Consider the following 19,271-nt stretch of genomic DNA (forward strand, 5'->3'; position numbering starts at 1 on the left):
TAAATGCCGGGCGGAGCTGCCGGCAGCGGCGGGGGAGCGAGACCCGTCCAGGAATATGCGCCGAAGGGCGAGCGATTAGATAAACCCGTTAGCCGGAGCGAAATCTGAGGTGGAGCTGGATGCAGCCTGAGTGTCTTTCTGCTTCCCTTCCAGATGCTGTTATGAGAACTCATCACTTTCGCTCTGAGGTAATTTATTTAGCACGCAATTTCAAGGTCAGAAGTTGTTCTCTTTACCTGAATACATACTGTTATGGTCTTTTTGTTAATACAATCACGTAGCAAACTTTTTATTTTGCATGAAAGACGTGATGTCTTCTATAATTTCTTGGGTTTTTTTCCCACACAAAACATCATCCCTGCATTTGCATTATCCTAACCGGCCTGCTGATTTCTGTCATTTCCAAAGCAATTGATTACTTCAAGAAAAGCTGTGCTAGCAGTACTGCCCTCTGTCCAAAATGCAACCCTGAGCCCAGTTATTGACTGCACTATAAATTCATGCAGAGCTGGTAGGTTGTGCTACTGCAGAGCTTCTGCTGGCTTGTTTTGCCGCCAGCCCTCACCTATGCCCTGCCCCTCATCGGGGAAGTTGCCTGCTTAGCTTGGATGCTGCCGCGGGAAATCCCAGAAGGATCCAGACTACAAGCCTGCTTGGCAGGTGCCTCATTTCGTGACTCTGTATTCATAGGTCAGGGGAATCAAAACTCTTACGGTGCTGGAAGCATAACACAAAGACCAATTGCTTCCTAGGGATTCTGAATAAGGAGCATAATTGCTGGGAAAATATGGAAAATAATACTTGCGTAAGCATCCACTTTGTTTCCAAGCTGGCCTGTAGAGCTCCTGCCTAGGTATTTCTCTTGCCTGTTTTCCTGCTATTGATTTAAAGCATATCTTCATGCCATTGCCTGCTAATCTGGAAGCCCTGAGAGAGAGTTCTGCACTAAATACATGTTTTAAATTATTTGCATTTTTCCTCACCCGGTTGTGGGTGAGAAAATTACCCAATTATGAGTAATGTTTTCAAAAGTATGCATGGGATACAGTTTTGCAATGTGCTTTGTTCTGGCATTTAGTTTTAAACTTCTAACTATTTTGAAATTCATACGTGCTATCACAAAAAGAAGATGACCTAGGGAGTGTCTTATCTTTAAACCATGAACAGTCTGGTTTTGTTGGCTGAACAGTGCTGCAGTAAACTGAACAAACCAATGTGTCCTCTGGCAGTAAAAAGATTTTTTCAGTATTTAATTTCTCCATTATGAATTACTTGGTTTCCATGCAAAATTCTTTCACTTGTGAGCCTAGATGAAGTTTAATGTGTTATACCCTTTTGAAGTACATGTTATCCCGTACAATGACTCTTAAAAGGAAAGTTTACAAAGTGACCAATTTATTTTTATTAATCTAGCATGTGGTTATTTGCATATTGACCAGTTTAGAAGCGGACACTTTGAAATATTTCCTAGAAGTTTCCATTTACTGAAACTTGCTAGAATAAACCAATAAGAACTATTACATTCTTTTATAATTTTCTACATTTTGTTTAGACAGAATAGCACCACAGCTAATGGTCTAAACTGCCCTTGATTCTTAAGAGAAAACGATGACTCATTTGGCATAATTAAATTTTCATTTTCCTTTTTTTTTTCCTCCAAGTAAAACCTTATTTTAAGGAATCTAATTGATTTGATTAATAACTGATAGCAGGTATACTCCCATTAAAATATTTGCAGCATGATGTGAAACAGAATGACATTCTCATTCTGTATCAGCACAAACCATGATGCACTTCCAAGTCCAGTAAGATGTTGCAGAAAGCAAAGCGTGATACCAAAAAAAAAAGAGCTTTGCAGAATTTTCTTCCCCTCCCCCCAGAAGAATATACCATCTTGACTCCAAGTTCTATAGCACAGGGTCTGCCTGCAAGCTTCCATTATGCTTAGTTGTTTGTCAGGTGCAGCATAAATGGTGTTTCCTAATGATAGTAAAAGATAATGAAAAATAGGTTGATAGTAAAGAGCAGTGGGTTGGCATTCATCTCCTGAGAGCTGGGTTCAGTTCTGATGTACATCACATGTGGAGATGCAGGTGGTCTAGTGGCAGTGCACAGAGAATTATAATTGCCCTATCTACAGAACGGTTGGCAATTCCTGCACGATTGGCTGCCTGCCAGGAAAGCCTTATATTTGGAAAAATAGATGTGTAGCAAATTTATGTTGAGGTTCTTTGCCAGAGAGTGCTACAGCTCTCAGGATGCATGCCTACATTGTCTTTGTCTATATGCAGTAAAGAACTGTTTAATCCCTTTCCTTTAGTACTGAACCCTATATTAAAAAATAAGGCACCAGACTATGGCAGAGTAAATATTAAATTTTAAAATCCATTTATGATCCTTATCAGCTCTTCTGATTTGATTTTTACATGCCACTGGTGAATTGAATCCACAGTTTGTCTGTTTTTGTGGGTCTTGATTTTAAATATCTCTGCAAAATTTGCCTCATTATTATACTGCAAAAGTCTATGCTGATATTGCTCATTATAGAATCAACTTAAAGACTTGACCCCCTGCCTCAAAAGGAGGTAAATTTGCATGAATCATTATGAATATAAAGTAGGTTGAAGTCTGCCTTTGTTAGAGGTGCTTCATATGAGAAAAATTAACCAGCAACAAGATGTGAGAGTTTTCTGAGATAACACAGTGGTGTCTCTGTCTCCCCACTGACATTAATTTACTACCATGTGAAGTTTGTCAGGTCAATTTTTATATATATTTTTAATTGCAGTCATGTAAGTTCATTATGGCTATAACTGCTCTTAAGATTTCCTCCATCCCCCACATACTATAGATGAAGTCACATAGGAATTGCACACTGAATAGTTAATATTTCTAATCTGAGGGAGACCTAGATATGCCATGGCTGTACAAAGAAAACAAGTACATTTCCAACAGAAATATTCATTGCTTACATGACAAATCAGACTTTGATGTAGCTATTTGCACTATTCTTTCTTTATTTTGAGAATCACTTGTAGAATGAACAACCAGAATAACCAAAAACCACAGCAAAATAGCAGTATAGCTCAGTGAGAGTTTTGCCAAAATAGGGATTATGTTTTGGTTTTTTTAAAAAATATTATTCCTTATATATTCAAAATTTTGAATGTTATCAGTCATTCCCTGATTTAATTCTTCTTGTTCTCTCTGTAGAAGTTTGGTTTTTCATGAAGTATAGGAATTTTCTCTGAGTACTTACAGGCTTGAGCTTGATATGTTTAAATATTTAGCAGCTTATACTTTACAATTTAAAGGCATTGCTTAATGTGTTGCTGTTGTACTGGTGATTTAAATTTCTTTCTGAAGTAGTTTTACTTATTGTCTAGACCTCTGGAGTCATGGGATTATGTGACATTTTTACCTTTCAATTATAAAGGAAGTAAGCACAGTTGGACTTGATGTTAAAGGTCTTTTACAATTTAAATGATTCTATGATTCTAGCCCTTAGGCTTGAAGGAATTAATCCAAATGGTACAATTAATAAAATCTCAGATTTGTGCATAAGGATTTTTGAAAAGGAAGGTTCTAATTCAGGATTTTAAGATGTTGTTTTTTAATGAGATTGTGAAGGGATTATTGTGTTAATGCTAAACCAATAGTTGGTTTTCCTATTATTGGGGGAAAAAAAAGCAAAACAGATGTATAAATATTTTGCCTGAATTTTTCTCTGAGCTTTATGCTTTCCCCTTACCTTACCTTTTAAGTTAGAAATTGATACCTTCAGTTCCTGAGGTCATACCATGTTGGTGGGTAGTCAGCAGCAATATGGTATGTTTTTGTATTTCTTTAGTTTTGACTGGTATGTTCTGGGCCAGTTTCCTGTGAATGCTTCTGCTGAGACCTACTAGGAAACAAATCCATATAAGTTTGACGGTCCAATGTAGATTATGGCTTCACAAAACCCAGGTGCATGTCTGGTGGGACTAGACACACCAATAAGTCAAACAGGAGTTGACACTTTATGAAAAGGCTCTTTGGGAGGGCTGGCAGCGTATACTAACCACAGCCATAGCAAAGGAATAACATTCGGTCATTTGAGTTTTGCAGACCCCACATTTTCTTCTTAGGATACTGAACAGTCACTCCAGTGTTGGATATATTCAGTCTATTGTTGTGACAAGACTGACAGTGAAATAGGTCAGCCAAGGCTGATGATCATTTTTAAGAGCAGATGAATTAGCTAAGTCATCCATTATTGCACCATGGATGCAAAGCCATAGTACAACAGTCTCCAGTAAATGTGTATATTGACTTTGCCAACAATTGATGGCCAGAAAAAGTGTTCATAAATTCATCCCTTAGCATATCTTTGCCATAATCGTCCCCTTCTGAGGCTGATTGTGAGACAGTTGCCTAAAATACAGTTCTAGATATCTTACAAAACAATACTGAATAGTCTTTGAAGAGTTGCACCATAATTCATCCCAAGTATTGCAGAGTTATTTATAAACTGCTCCAGATATCTACAGCTCTAGTGAAAAGAGAAATCAGCAGACCCTCCAAGCTGAATTTGAGTTTTCTGTTTGATTGGAGGGAGTGCATTCAAGGAGCAACAGAAATGTATGGGACTAGCCAGAAAAATGGCATTCATTCACCTATTCAGAGGATGTCTCTTTGTCTTTGCAGAGCTGAATCAGCCTGAAAATATTTTACCTTTGTGTTTGACACGCTTTCCCCCCAGGATGTTAAAAACTGTTTTTCCATTAGCTGTCTAAGAGTTAAGGAACAGGTTCAAGGGAAAATAAATCAGAGATAAAAATAAACTTTTCTCAGATGTATGGAAGCACTTATGTACAGGAATGAATGGAGACCTATAACTACAGGTTATGCTGTATAAGGACAAGTCCTTCTCTCCATTTTTCTTAACATGTTCAAGAATATGGCCCAGGCAGAGTATGTTACACTGATCTGTTACATGGCAGACTAGGTACCATTGAGATTCTGCTTTCTATACATATCTGGCCATCACTGCTAGTTAGCTTGATTGACTGCAGTGTTGCCTATCAATAGCCTAGCAAGCATCACTCCCTGCTGAGGAACAGCCCAGCTGGCAATTGTATCGCAAAGTACACAGCAGTTCCCTGGTTGCTGCAGCAAGACCATTTGGGTTCCTGAGCTAACTCCGTAGTTAACTTGGGTACCTCTGCTACATACTACAGTGGAGTGTAGAAATGTCCTCCATATTTCTATGGCCATCTGGTTGCCTGCAGCTCTATTCTGGCTTCTGACAGTCTGCAGGGCATTGAAATGCTGAGGGGATCTCTTCGCTCCATCAATCACTGCATAAAGTACAGACATTGTATCATGGTCCACATCCATGGTAAGGCACGGTCTCGATATACTGCAGATTGGGACCTGCATGATAAATTAACACATCCTCACAGTTCTCTAACAGGACAACCACTGCATAAAGATCAGCACATAATAAAGACTCTTATTATTTAGTTTCCAATTAATATAGTTACATCAACAACCTCCTACTTATGTAAGTAAATGCATATTCAGGGTTCTCAGTGTCTTCTGTTATCTCTGGAAATGGGTGTTTTAGATGACATGGCTGCAGCTTCAGATATGTTGTATGCTGGTCACAGTGCACATTTCAGGTGCACAGAAGCAGCCGCTTGCAAGCAAGCAGAGCTCTGGTTTCAGGGGGATCCAGGTGGAGCACTGCTTGTCACCATCCATCTGTTAGCAGCCATGCTGTATACATGTGTACAGAATGGGAACTTCTGGGTTTTTTTTGGCTGATACTAGCCTCAGATTGAAACTGTGATTTAAAAGAGCTGAGGTCATACTTAGGGTGAGCACATGTATTACCACATCTGCTGTAGAAACTGTTAGACAGAAAGGATCATGCAGGGGTCCATAGATCACATACAGCTCAGAAAAGCTTAGCCATCTACACTGATTTCTCAGTTATTGTGGTTCTTAGGGTGACAGATCACATTGTGGATGCCTCTTCAGAAACAGCTCAGTGCTTTAGGCTGAGGCTATTAAATGAAAGACAGCACCGCATGAACAGGATAGTACAACTTCTGGGGCTGTTCCTGCTCCTGGGCTGTTACATGTGTTTTCCTAGAGCACAGGAACATCACTTCCTTTCCTAGACTTCTCTAAAGAGAGGCACACTGGATGTGCTGTGGAAGAACCACACAAGGTGAAGTCACCTTGCTGTTTTCATACAGGATCCAATTCAGCTGAGCTGAGCTATTTGGCCTAGCCATATAATACCTGAGCAGCTACTATCCAGAGCTGTGTCCATCTTGCTCGGTGGTCAGGAGGGGTCTCAGGCACTGAGGAGGGCATGCTCAGGGCCCCTCCAGCTCCCTTGGGCAAGGACTCAGCATAGTGTTGCAGAGATGCTTGAGCAGGTCATCAAGCCCAGAGCTGGTATGGCTGCTGATCTTGACCTAGTGCTAGCGAAGCTGTCTGTTTTTGAGCTGATTCCTTGTGCTTCTAGTTCATCTGCAAACCTGGGTACCTGTTACCTGTGTTCTTCTGGCATCCTAAGTGTCTGTGTCCTCACTGTGGACCCTAGTGCCCTACTGCCTTGCATCAAGGAGAATCAGTGGTTTGCTGTTCCTGACTCATCAGAAGGACCGAAACATGAATTATGGCTGAGGTGTGAAACCACTACATCAGACAGAGAAACTAACTGCAGTTGACATTTGTGCAAAGACACATTTCTTGCAAGTTGTGCCAATGTCCTTATTGCCCCTGTCCGCTCAGCTGCTTAAATACAGCACTTGCCTTCAGGATGGCAGGATAAATAGGGGGGCAGACTGGAAGTGAAGCACAGTTCTTACAAGACTTCATTTATTATTATCTAAATCAATATCACTAACTACAGTGAAATGTGTAATTTGGTCAGATTGAGGCATTATATTTATTCTCCTTCTTTGTTCTAGAGAACAAAATGATGTAACTAGGTTGAGGCATCATTCCCTTCTGATCTGCTGCCACTACCTTCCTGCGTGTAAAGTGCAGCTGGAATTGGAAAATGACTTTGCAAAACCAGCATCTCCTTAAACAGCAAGATAAGCTTCCTGTAAGCATTTACAGTTTATAGTCTTTAGAGCTACTCAGCTGACTTAGTGTAGGTGTCTGCTTCAGGATGAGCCCAACAGTTCTTCAAGACTCACTGAATGTATTGACTAGATTTTTCTATGTAATGGGGGCTTAGACTAGTAGTTCCTGAAGGAGAGACCTGTTCAGACATGTTGTTGGTAGTAACAAGCAGCAGGACAAGAGGAAATGGCCTCAAGTTGTGCCAGGGGAGATTTAGATTGGATATTAAAATAAACTTCTTCACTGAAAGGGTTATCAAAGACTCGGAGATGCTGCCCAGGGTGGTGGCTGAATCATCATCCCTGGAGGTGTTTAAAAGATGTGTAGATGTGGTAGTTAGGAGCATGGTTTAGCTCTGGACTCAATAGAGCTAGGTTAATGGTTGGACTTGATGATCCTAAAGTTCTTTTCCAACCAGGAGGATTCTATGGGTCTGTATATGAATCTAGGTATCTTAATAGATACATGAATTCCACCCCAGTTATCTTTTTATCTATACGTCTGTTAAGTCTCTCATCAGTTATGCATCTATTTATGCCTGACAAAGTGCAGACCCATCTGCTTGTGCTGCAGTGGCGTACATTCTCTCACCAGGTTGCTCTTCAAACAAGCACACTGGACAGGGGAGAGTAATTTCTTCGTCCTCGATGTTGGGCAGTGCTTGTGTGGTTTAGCAATCTGTTTTATTTCTTATTCTTCTTACTGTATTTTTAATTTTTAAAGTTAAGTCCTTATGGCAGATTGTTGATGTATAGTGTACACTGAGAAGTGATGAGATAGAAAACAGGGGAAGCAGTTGTGGAAGAGGGACATGCTTGGGGAGTGTTCTAGTATATTCTACTATAAACGCTCCATTGCAGACCACTGATAAAGCAGTACTCTGACTAATTTTTGTTCTTAAAGAATTGTTCCATTCCTACTGTAGGCATTCCTTACCCTGAGGTAACAGGGAAAGATCTGGGACAAGCCACTGCAAAGGCAAGGCAGCTTTAGAGGGTTGCAAGCCTTCTTGTCAGAGAAAGACAGGACTGCTTGTAGAACAGGCCAGCTTCTCTGGTTTATAGATTTAGACAGAAAAGAGTATTTAAAGGCTATCTCAAGACATGACTGGGGATGCTATTTAGCTACTTGCTTACACATCAGATTTTCCTAGTGTTACAGCTTACCTGCTTTGATGAAATATTAACCTGATGATAAGAAAAACTAAACACATTGTGTAAAACAGCAAGTACTGCAGCATGGGTTATTAAAAAACTGTATTCTAAATTCACATCTAAATCTTAGGTTCACACAAGGGCTCATGTGTATACCACTTGGGGACCTGCTTAGAAACTGGAAAGGTTTTTGATGTTGTATTTCATTAACTCGGTTGGAAAAGTAATCTTGTTCAGGTTATGTAAAAGACTCTTGCTTTTAATCCCTCTGAATGCGTGGACTTCTCTTGGAAAATGACACATGCCAAATCACAGTCTTTAATATCTGATATATGGTTCCAGCACTGTTTAAAGTTTAGGTTTTAGAAGATAAGAATAATATATCCTAAAATACACATAAGACAGGCAAAGAAGCATCAGTGAAAGCTTGTTAATGAGGGAGTGAAATGAGAAATTGAAAGTAGAATCTTACATTTGATGGTTTAAATCTTGACTCAGATCTTTATAGGAGTAGCCCTTAGCTAAGATCAAAAAAAAGAGAACTAGAAAAAAGAAAAAAAAGTTGCAGTCTACTTTTTGAGACCTCATGGAACCAAGAAAGAGCAAATGCCGTTGCTTCTTCCTGCATTTGTGAAGTAATATACTGAGTGAATGTAAGTAATCTTGCTGCTATAAAAAAACAAAACCTAGCTTTAATTAGCAACATTTACTTTTAGTGAGGATGTATAAGTAGTTTAAAGGACTTAACTTGAATCTTGGATTTTGGGTTGAACTTGCAGAACTGGCACTTAAACTTTGTGAGGGTTTTTTTGTTTCTTTGTAAACAGGGTATTTGGGATGGAAGTGACTATGGGTGAAGAAGGGAAATAATGCAATCTTAGTCACTTTTTAATTTAAAACTGTTTTTACAGTGCAGATTTATATGTATCTGTTTATATGTGCAGCAGAAAGGCTCTCAAATTTCTCTCTTTCAGTATGCAGGGCAATTTGATAGAATGAAGTTATTTAATGAGATCTGCCTTTTTAGTTCAAGTAGGTACTTTTACTATAGGGTTTAATTCTATTTCAGTATGTCTGCAAAACAGCTGAAAACTCTGATATCTTGAGAAGAGTTCTGATACTATGCATACTAATGTGTCCAGGCCCTAAGATGTTGTGGGTTGCATATACATAAAAGTTTCCAAGCTTTGAACAGGCAGTTACTGACAATTCAAAGACTGTTTCTTGAGGCCATTAATTGACAATGGTAATAGATGACAATTCTCATGCATACACAACCACTGTCAAAAACCTTAAGAGCAAGCACATGAAGCTGGGTATTCTATCTGAGTTTCCTTTGGCTTAATTATTCATTAGTGTACCCGCAGAAGTGCTTTTAATCTATAGGACTCACTCTAATATCTGTAAAGGCATTTGCAAACACAGTGCAGTTCTGTTGTCATTCCTCTTAGTGTGCTGAATTGTGGCTTAATGCAAGCTAGTGCTTTTTCTATGATTTACTGAAGTTCTGCCAGAAGGTAAACTGGGCTGCATTCCCTGAAGTCTACTGAAGTTAGAGGAGAAATTTCTGTTGACTTCAGCTGGACATCAGGTAATGCACTCTTATTTCTCTTGAAATTAATGTTTAGGGACTATGAAAACACAGACTGGCTGGAAAGGCTGAGATTAGAATCCTGACACCCAATGTATTCTACATAAAATACTTACACACTGGAAAAAGTAAAGAACTAATATGTATTTTTTATCAAGCATAAAAATAATAGATCAAGTATGATGAAGGCAGTAGTGATGCCTAGAATGGAGAGGAAAAGGATCTGGTGAATTAATACAATCACACATTGAAAGAATGGAAAAGTTGAAAGATTCATGTCACTAAAGCAATAATGCACATTTGGCATAGTACTGATGTATTCATATGGAGCTATTAAAGTATCAGACAAAGAATTTAAAAAAAATATGGAAAAATTAAGTGGAAGAAAAAGGTTCAACACACTATAAAAAATGTCCTCATCTGTAAATGAAAAAAAAACCAAAACCAAAGTTAGAGAAGTGTTTTAGGAACTTTCCAGATCCTAGTTTTTATATTCATGAATGGGCTAGGAATAGGTATAGGCAAAAACGTAACAAGGATTGCAGAGTATCACATACTTGTTTATCAAATACCAGACCATACTGAAGAAATTCTGAATCACGGGGCAAATGAACACACATGATGTTCATAAACGCAAGACTGGGTATTTTACAGAGAAAAAGTTGCTTGTCCACTTTATTTTATGGTCTCCAGAAAGGGCCTTCTTAATTATTCTTGACAATTCAGTGAAGACCTCTTTCAGATGTAGAGCCTGATCAGAAAAGATGCGTTGGAAAATATTTAAACAGAATGGAAAAACATGCTGTACTATTATATATATATCAGTAATACAAATTTATAAGAGTACTGTGCTGAATTATGGGGATCCCTCAAGAGTGATGTCTGTGAACAGGGACATGTAACACTCTCTCACCAAAAAAAAGAAAAAGTGATGGAAGACACTGGAATTATTTCATGTAGAAGGAGGGAAATAAGAGGAAATCTGATGATAAACTATATATGGAATCATGTACCCTGTGTTGAAGGCAGACCAAAACCTAGTCATCATGGGTCTGAACCATCCTATCTGATTTTGGATACTTACAGTATAGATGTCAATGAATGAAGTAGAGACTGAGCTCCCTTTATGGCCAATGGAGAGGAATAGGTGCTGCCAGGGAATGGTTCGTCTGACCTCTGCCTTCAGTGGCTTGAGAGGGAACCCAAGGAGGGGAGATCTGCTGAGCTTTGGTCAGAGGAATCTCACACTGAGTTTCTATACCTAAGATCTTTTACTGTGGAAGAATTCTTACACAGCTGCTGGGTTGTGCACTGTGGCACGCGGCGCCCAGGCTTAGGACAGTCATTGTTGGTTTGGGTGCAAAGATAGATACAACTCGTCCTTCCAATATTACCACACTTCATTCCAGAAATAAACACTCTTAGAGAAGATATAAGAAGATTAATTCAAAGAGATGAATTTCAGCTAAAAGAGGCTGATCTCTCCAGCCTCCTTCCAAAGACAGAAAAGCTCCCTAGAGAGTCAGTGAACTAGGCTTCAGCTCTGCATTGGCCTCCAGAGACACCTCTCTATTCCCTGTAGAGGATGGTTAGGAAGATCAGTCTTCATGGTTTAAAACAGTCTAACTAGGAGGATGTGCATGAATGGTTTTGGAGAGAAGTTAATCCCTGTTTGCCTCTCTGAAAACTGGTTCTGGTGGTCATCTGAGGTGTTTAAGGAAAAATACCTTGTAGTGTAAATTTTGTGCTTTTTGTGGAGTTTTATTAGCATTTAGAAGAAAACAGATTTTCTAAAAATATATATTTGAAGTTTTATTTGTTCAGTTTGCTGTGTGTCAAAACTCTACAGGCACATAAATGAGTCAAGCAGTAGGGAATGAGCAACTCTCAATGCAAAGAACAAGAAAAGGTTTGTCACTGTCCAGTGACACAGCAGTCATGTGATACCGGAAACTAGAAATTGCTTCATGGAGTTACAGTAACCTCATTTTTTTTGCCAGCATGATTTAAAAATCTTCAGTGTTTGTTCAGTGATTTGGTATCAGGTGGTGTACTGTGCATCCCTGAATATTTTGTGATACTTTTCTTCTCTCCTGTGAGCACTGGCTTAGCATCTAAAATAGCGTTCTCTGTACCAAACAGATATTTGTGTCATTTTCATTAAAAAAAAAAAAAAAAGGATTTCTGTAATATAACATTTTCAATGTTGGATTCAGCTGAAGAATAAATAACACAGACGGCACAAGGAGCATCTGTTAATTTCACTGTTGAGAAGGAATCACTGGCCATTCTAGTCTTGTATTGAGCAAAGGAGTGGCAGCTCCCATACGTTACGTCACTTTTGATTTCTCTCTTCAGTTTTTTCAGATTTGAGCATTTGTTCTGGCAAAGTCTCATTGCAGGAATGAGTAGGCATTTCTGGTTTTAGTGTGAGGACTCTGCCCTTGTAACATTATGTTTTTTGATATGGAATTAATTTTCCACCTGAAATCATGATCCTCTGCCTTTATCGCATTATAATCCTCCCCAGAGCAACTATTTGTGATACTGCAGGCAGATTATGACTTCAAGTGAAGAATAAGCTTCAGCAAACAGACGCAGATGAGCTCTTAAAGAGATAGAGATCCAATTTTCTTGCTAGTCATAAACAGCAAAAGAGAAAAATATATAAAATATGAAAGAGAAGTACTGTCTATGCACAGACTTTTCTGTAGGTCACAACTGACTTTTTGTATGGAAGCATAATAATCAATAAACCTTCAAGTATTTTGAGGTGAAGTCACTCACTGAGAGACCCACATACTTAAATCCCTATTTGGCATGCATCTCTAAGCACTTTTAGAGCTGCTTAGCTTCTACCAAATTCTTCTGTTACATAAACATACTTCCCTGAAGAGTTTTATCCCCAGCTGGGGATGGGAGTATGGTGAGGGAGCAGTTGCAGTGCAGGATATGTAACCAGGCTTCGGCCAGTAGCCATCATCTGTAAATGTATCACACTGCATTCAACATTCAGAAAATATCTTCTGATTTCAGAACTCAGAGTAGATTTGCTCAATATTTGGAACTCTTACAAAGTGTTTTCTTTTACTATGAAATAATCCCTGATGCACACTAAAATTTTTTTTTGTAAAAGAAAATTCCCACAAGAAGTCAGCTTGATATCCTGGTGTTGCATTTTTGCCTGTCATCCTGAACAGTCCTAGTATCACACTGAATTATGTGTTGTAAATATCTGTTAGCTATTTCACAGTGCAGAAAGAAAACGAGGGAATAAGTTTTCCCACTGCAATAGTGTGGCAGAGGACCTCACAGATTTACATCTTTGTTTAGATATCTTCCTAAACCTACACAGGTCTGCTGGCTGCAGTGGCTTCCACTGTGCTGCTTGTGGTGCTTGATACAGACAGGGTCCTGCTTCCAGTAAGATACAGGGATTCAAAGTCTGTAGTCTGAATTGCTTCATTGCTTCAGTAGAATAGTAGGGATCCTAAAAAAAGATTCAGGACATTTTTTGCTCTATATTTCTGTCATATGTGTTTCATAGGTGTGATGTACCACATACATGAACCTCCTAGATGGACCAAGTAGAGTTGGACTCTACTTTTGTCCTTTCTGTACAGTGTCCAGAAGTAGAAGGTTGCTACCTGAAGTTACTTCACTTGATGCTTCACTTTGGCACTTCAGCCTTTTCACATCATCTGTTGCATGCAGCGTGTGTATCTGTAGCAATTACTAGCATGTGTATGTAAATATACATTTGTGTGTTTTGGCTATTTGGGGATATATTTACTTAATGGAGCATGCCTTTAATTAATGAAAATAGCTGTCTGTCTCTTTGGGTGCCCAGAACAGACTGCGGCTCTCTTTACTTGCAGTCTCATCAACATTAGAGGAGTAAATCCAGTGTGCACAGACTTTGAATTGCTTCAATTTCCCAACATAATATTTTAGCATAGCTTTTTTCTACTGATTTTCTAATTAAATCAAAACAACAGTAACAAAAAACCAAAACAAAACACAAAAAACAAACTTAAAAGCTAAGGGAAGGTGGATAAAAGAACAGCAGTTTTATATGGAAATACATTGCTCCCACTATTTTTCAGCTGGAATGAACTCAGGATATTTAAATTCACAGCATAGATTTTGGTAGTGTTAGCTAAAATCTCGCCTTGCAGAAGTTTGATTATTTATGTGGACTAGCCATTTCTGATGACTGGGTTTGTTGCATAAGGACTTCAGCAGAGATATTTTACTAAAAGAAAAAAGGAGGTACAAAATTAGGAATTTGTTGCATCTGTTCTTGGTTTTGAAAGGGAATGTGGTCCTTGGAAACTGCAGACTGTCACTAAGGACATAGTTTTGGCTCACTTATTCTGAAAGCTGATGTGACCAAGTGAATGTAACCCTTATTTACAACCTAGCCAAGTTTAATATCAAACAGCATTATACTTGGTACAAATGATGCATGGCAGGCTCATGCCTGCTCATGAGGGGACTCAGTGAAATGAAATGAGGAAATGCTTGTTCTAAAGGCTCTGCAGGTAGCAATACAGGGCTAGGGTTGTACGTGTTGCTATCAAAGGAATGAAATTCTGTAAGGCTATGAGACATTATGGATGATGCTCAGAGGTTTTCACAGCAAGCCTCTCAAAAGCATTTATGAAGGGCAGCTTTTCCTGAGTTTATCGGTTTGGCCAAATAATATGTGTATTTCTCAGATGACGGCAAAAGACAGCACTCTGCTGTAATTATTTTATTCCAAATGGTAAGGTCTCCCCCAAATCTAACAGCATCAGAACTCTTAACAAGAGCCATTAGTCGTAATTAAGTGTTGCTAGCTACCAATTTTTATTCACTTTCATTCTCAGGAAAATATGCACCTTTTCAGTTTATGCTTCCTAGAACAGTTTCTTGTGAGGCCAAGAATTAACCTGGAAAATTTTAATTATAAATTTTGAATTACAACTATTTAGTTATAAATAACTAAAAGTGTGAGCTTGTAAAGAAAAGCAATGGGAGTTACTGCTGCTATCTGTGTTGATAATACATATAATTGAGAAATATAAAAAAATGTGATAGTAACAGCAGTTGGCAACATCTCTTTATTGCAAATTGCAGAATATATGGATATTATATTAATTTAAGATGAGCATGCTTGTACCTTAAGTCATTGCTAAGATCCTGTATGACTTTTGTGTTGTTATAAGGCTCCATTCTGGGAGATGCCAAACACTATAATTGCTTTTTCTGTTATAGGGCTTTAGATCAAGTCCTCGTCATGCTAGAAGACGCATAGCACCTCGCCTTGAGGAAACACAACCTCTAGTGGAAGCTCACCATCTAAGTGAGCAGGAAACTTCTGTAAGAAAAAGGAAAACCAAGAAAAGCAGCCGAGTTCAACCAGAATTTTATCATTCTGTTCAAGTTACCCCAACTCGAAAACCTGTAAGTATTCTCTCTTTAGGGATAAATAGCACTTGAAATCTATTATAGAGGTGTAAATGTAATTTTTGGGCCACCCATATTCTATTCCTCAATTAAAAGCTTTTAAGTTCTTATGTTCCGTGAATCTAAAAAAAATTATCTTGTTCTGAAGAGGGTTTTTAAAATTTTTATTTAATATTCAGTCTATAGTCAATATGAAAATAAGATATTTGATAGTTTGTAGTGAATTTACTTATGAGGTTTTATAGCACACGTCTGCTACTGAAATTCCTCACTCAGATTTATCAGAGATTCTAGGTACTGGACCAATTCTATATTAAATCTCATTACAAGATAGAATTTTGAGGTCTCTTTTGCTTTATACAGTATTTACAATCTTTCTGCTCACCAAAACTTGATGCAAGTCTTATCATTCTTTGCTCCTCAGCTTGATCTACATAGAGGTTTTTTTAATATTGATAACCTACTTTCAATGTGAAAATATGACAATTCCTTGAAACACACAGTTCCTAATATAAATGTGAATGAAGATACTTCCTGCAGACATAATGCATTTCTCTTTTTAATGAGAGCTCATTGCTTGGATGCATTTGCTGACTGTGCCAATGGCATGGGGCTTGAACTACATCTATTAAGCCAGTATTATTTAAAAAGTGATCATTGTGCATACCCTAAAAAAGATTATCTCAAGGTTGCTCCAAACTGAGCCTTCCTTGGTTTGTGTTAATTGAGCACCAAGAATTATTAGTGAGCTCTAAAGTTTGAGAAAGAGTATTCCCTAGTGGAAGCACATTACCTGAGACAGCAAGAAGCTTGTGCAAAGAAAAGAAACCTAGAGCTGCCAATAACTGCCAGAATTTTTACCTTTTAGCTGATACATTTAATTTTTCTGTTTTCGCTTCACTACTCCCCAGTTTCCTCTCTTCTCTCATGCTTCTACTTATTTTACTCTGCTGTTCCTGTGGTTTAATAGGACCTGATGAATTTGTCTTTTGCATTTCTTAAAAGATCTGCTCTTCCTTTCTTCTCAGCCATCTCCCTTTCACTCCCATGGTCTTGCTCTCTGGACTACTTTGTCTAACTTTGTTGTTCTTAATAGGTCTCCAGCCTCTCACCAGGCTCTCCTCTGTTCATTATTTGCTTCTGGTCCTTTCCCTGCTCTGTTGTCCTTCCTTCATCTCTTCCATCACCTCCTCTATTATTTTCCATTCCACTCCTGTTTTTTCAATTCCCTTATTTGTTTGATTGTTCTTAGTTCTTTCCTATGCCAAGTTTAAGCCTGCTGGTAATTGCTGAGGCTATTACTAACTGCCACTGATTACCAACATGGAAAAAAGAGCAGCAGTGGCACTGAATTAAAGTGCCAAAACTGTGGAAATGGTGTAAGCAGCAAAACAGGCTTTGAAGAATGGATTAGTGAAGCTAAGAAAGCCCTGCTTTTCCCCAAAGTCAGTAACATGTCAGGAACTTCAAGACCAGCAAGTGTCAGAATAGAAAGTGTGCAGTGTTACACAGTAACTTCACTTTGCTATAATTTCTGTGCTGTTTGACAAAACCTACCACTGAAACAATAATCAATCCCAGATTTAGATAAAACTTCTCTCAGTGCTGTCACCATTATGTCACTACCTTGATAGTGCTTTTGCAGTAAATCTTCTGTGTGTTATATAGTTCTTTTGATAGCCTTGCGTTCTACGGCCTCGATGAACTCACATTTCTACAGAAAAGAATAAATCATTATAAACTACAATCCAGAAAACATAAGTCACCAATTCTATTTCTCATGGAGGTTGTAAGTTATTCTGAATTATTAATGCCACAGTGACAGGGTGAGTAAGGTTCATGCCATGACAAATCACTGCATCGTTGTGAAGTCCCACACAGTCACAATGTGATCCATCCCCCAGTTTGTCACAGCTTCATTCCACTTAGTCTCAATCTCTTGAAGCTGAGACTTTTGGCCTTTATCTTTTTACAGTTTTAAATGATTGAGTGCCAGAAATGCTCTTGTTAAGCTGCATAATCTATTTCCATTATTTTTTCCTCTTATTCCTGGCTCTGTCCACTTGAACCTCTTTAAATCATCTGTTGTCTTGATATTTACACTGTGGAAATATTTGTAGGCAGCTATGGCCATATCCTGGTTAGTTATCACTTGAAACAGTGATGTATGATGTCTGCTAACTAGAAGACATAATTTCTCCTTTGTGAAGCAATTCACCTTCTGATCAGTTTTTTTGCTTTTTTCCTACTCATGGTTTTTTGTCCCTATTTTCTGACAAGAGAGAATGGTATTTCCAAGGTAACTATAAAACAACCTTAGGGAAAGTTTTTTTTCTTTGCTCCAGGAAATTTTTTGAGTAATCCATCCTAAATTATGTTAGCCTGTTTTGTTGTCATATTAATATATATGCTTAAAACATTTCAGATGTTCCATTAGAAGTTTTGTTGGATGTTTAGATGCTGGGTTTTCTTATTTCTGCTAATTCAGACTATTTTGTATTTGGTTGGTTTTGTTGTGTCTCAATCTTATATTACAGTTTCTTAGCCATGGCTATAATTATCTGAATTTGCTTGGGTTATTTCTTACTTCCTGCATAGCAGCCTGAGATCTTTCCAGTATTGTCCCTGATCTTGTCAAAACCAAATTAGGTGTAATTCTGTGTATGGGAGTAATCTTGCTGGAGACAATAACAGCTCCCCTTGAAAATCTACATGAGCAGCTATTTGCAGAAATAGAACCAGTTTTCTCTGAAATTTTCATTATTTTTTTACACCTGCCAGGTCATTAATGAAGACAGTACATGCATTTCATCCTGATATTGATTCTTACCAGACAGAGCTCATAGCCATTTTAACTTTATTTTTAGGCATCTTACTGCAGTGCAACATCAACATAATAGTGTGTAGCTTAACCCTTTTATGGCACGTTGTTGCCGTGTAGGTCACCCTTTCCTGGATGGCTGTATTATTTGAGCTGACTTTCTCTACAGGTGACAGTTTTATACCAACTTCACAAGGAGGGCAGTACAGACACCTGTTGCTGAAGTGTGCTTTGAATTTTTGAACACAATGGAGAACTCTTGAGAGGAAAGAGACAGTGTTCTTTAAATTAGCCTGACTTCATACAAGTCAAAGGAGTGTTACACACTGCTCCTTTCAAGAATCCCGTGGCTGATTCCCTATGGGTAGTTAGATTTTCTGAACGTGTGGAAGGAGACACAAAAGTCTCCTGTTGTGAGCTCACTGCTGTCTAGCACTACTTCTCCAGGACAAATTTTAAACTGGGAGTTTTATTACATGCATTTTACAAATATTATCTATATTTTAAATAGTGGTTGGCTCTGAAACCAAAGTGTAAAACTCTGCAAATTACTAATTTTTTTTTTTTTTGCCTGTTCTGGCCTGGAACCAAAAGGTGGCCTTGAGTTTGTGTAAACGTATCTGGCTCCTGAGCAATGGGGTCAGTTAGACATACAGTTCTGCCAAATTCTAATTTCACCTGTGTATCTAAATAAATAGTTGAGAAGAGATACTGCCAAAGCAGTGTCTTTTGACACCTCCATTGTTAAACAGCTTGAAGGGCTCCTAAATTGCCCGATCTATGCAGCCACAAAGGATTATTTAGGATCATGGGATGTAGTACCAAAATTTGCACTTGAGTTTGTCATAATAGGATCACTGTAAGGTGTGTGGCAGATACGACTAGAGAGATTGGGACATAAATAAACCTGGTGTCTTCACTTTCAGATGTGACATCCCTGTTTCTACTCAAAAGCCTTGTATTTCACACATCCAAACTTACTGCTCTATTTTGCCCCAGCATTGCCGTGACATCAGATATGAAGGTGATTATCTACTGAATAGTGTTAAAAAAATGTATCTCTGAAGTAACCTACAAAGAATAAAGTGATAACAAATAATGATCTCAGAAGCATTGCTGCTTGTAG

At 38.3% G+C, this 19,271-nt stretch overlaps 1 protein-coding gene across 2 annotated transcripts in view; it reads left to right on the forward strand.

Moving 5' to 3' along the window:
* The window catches only part of DST (dystonin), a 296,184-nt gene that overhangs the window by 472 nt on the left and 276,441 nt on the right, over positions 1-19,271 (forward strand). For both annotated transcript variants that reach the window (XM_051614873.1, XM_051614876.1), the window contains exons 2-3: positions 154-188; positions 15,133-15,321. In XM_051614873.1, coding sequence (XP_051470833.1) covers positions 154-188; positions 15,133-15,321 — 224 coding nt within the window. The remainder of the gene's footprint in view (positions 1-153; positions 189-15,132; positions 15,322-19,271) is intronic.

The sequence above is a fragment of the Apus apus genome, chromosome 3 (assembly GCF_020740795.1).
Source record: "Apus apus isolate bApuApu2 chromosome 3, bApuApu2.pri.cur, whole genome shotgun sequence".
Classification (NCBI taxonomy): Eukaryota; Metazoa; Chordata; class Aves; order Apodiformes; family Apodidae; genus Apus; species Apus apus.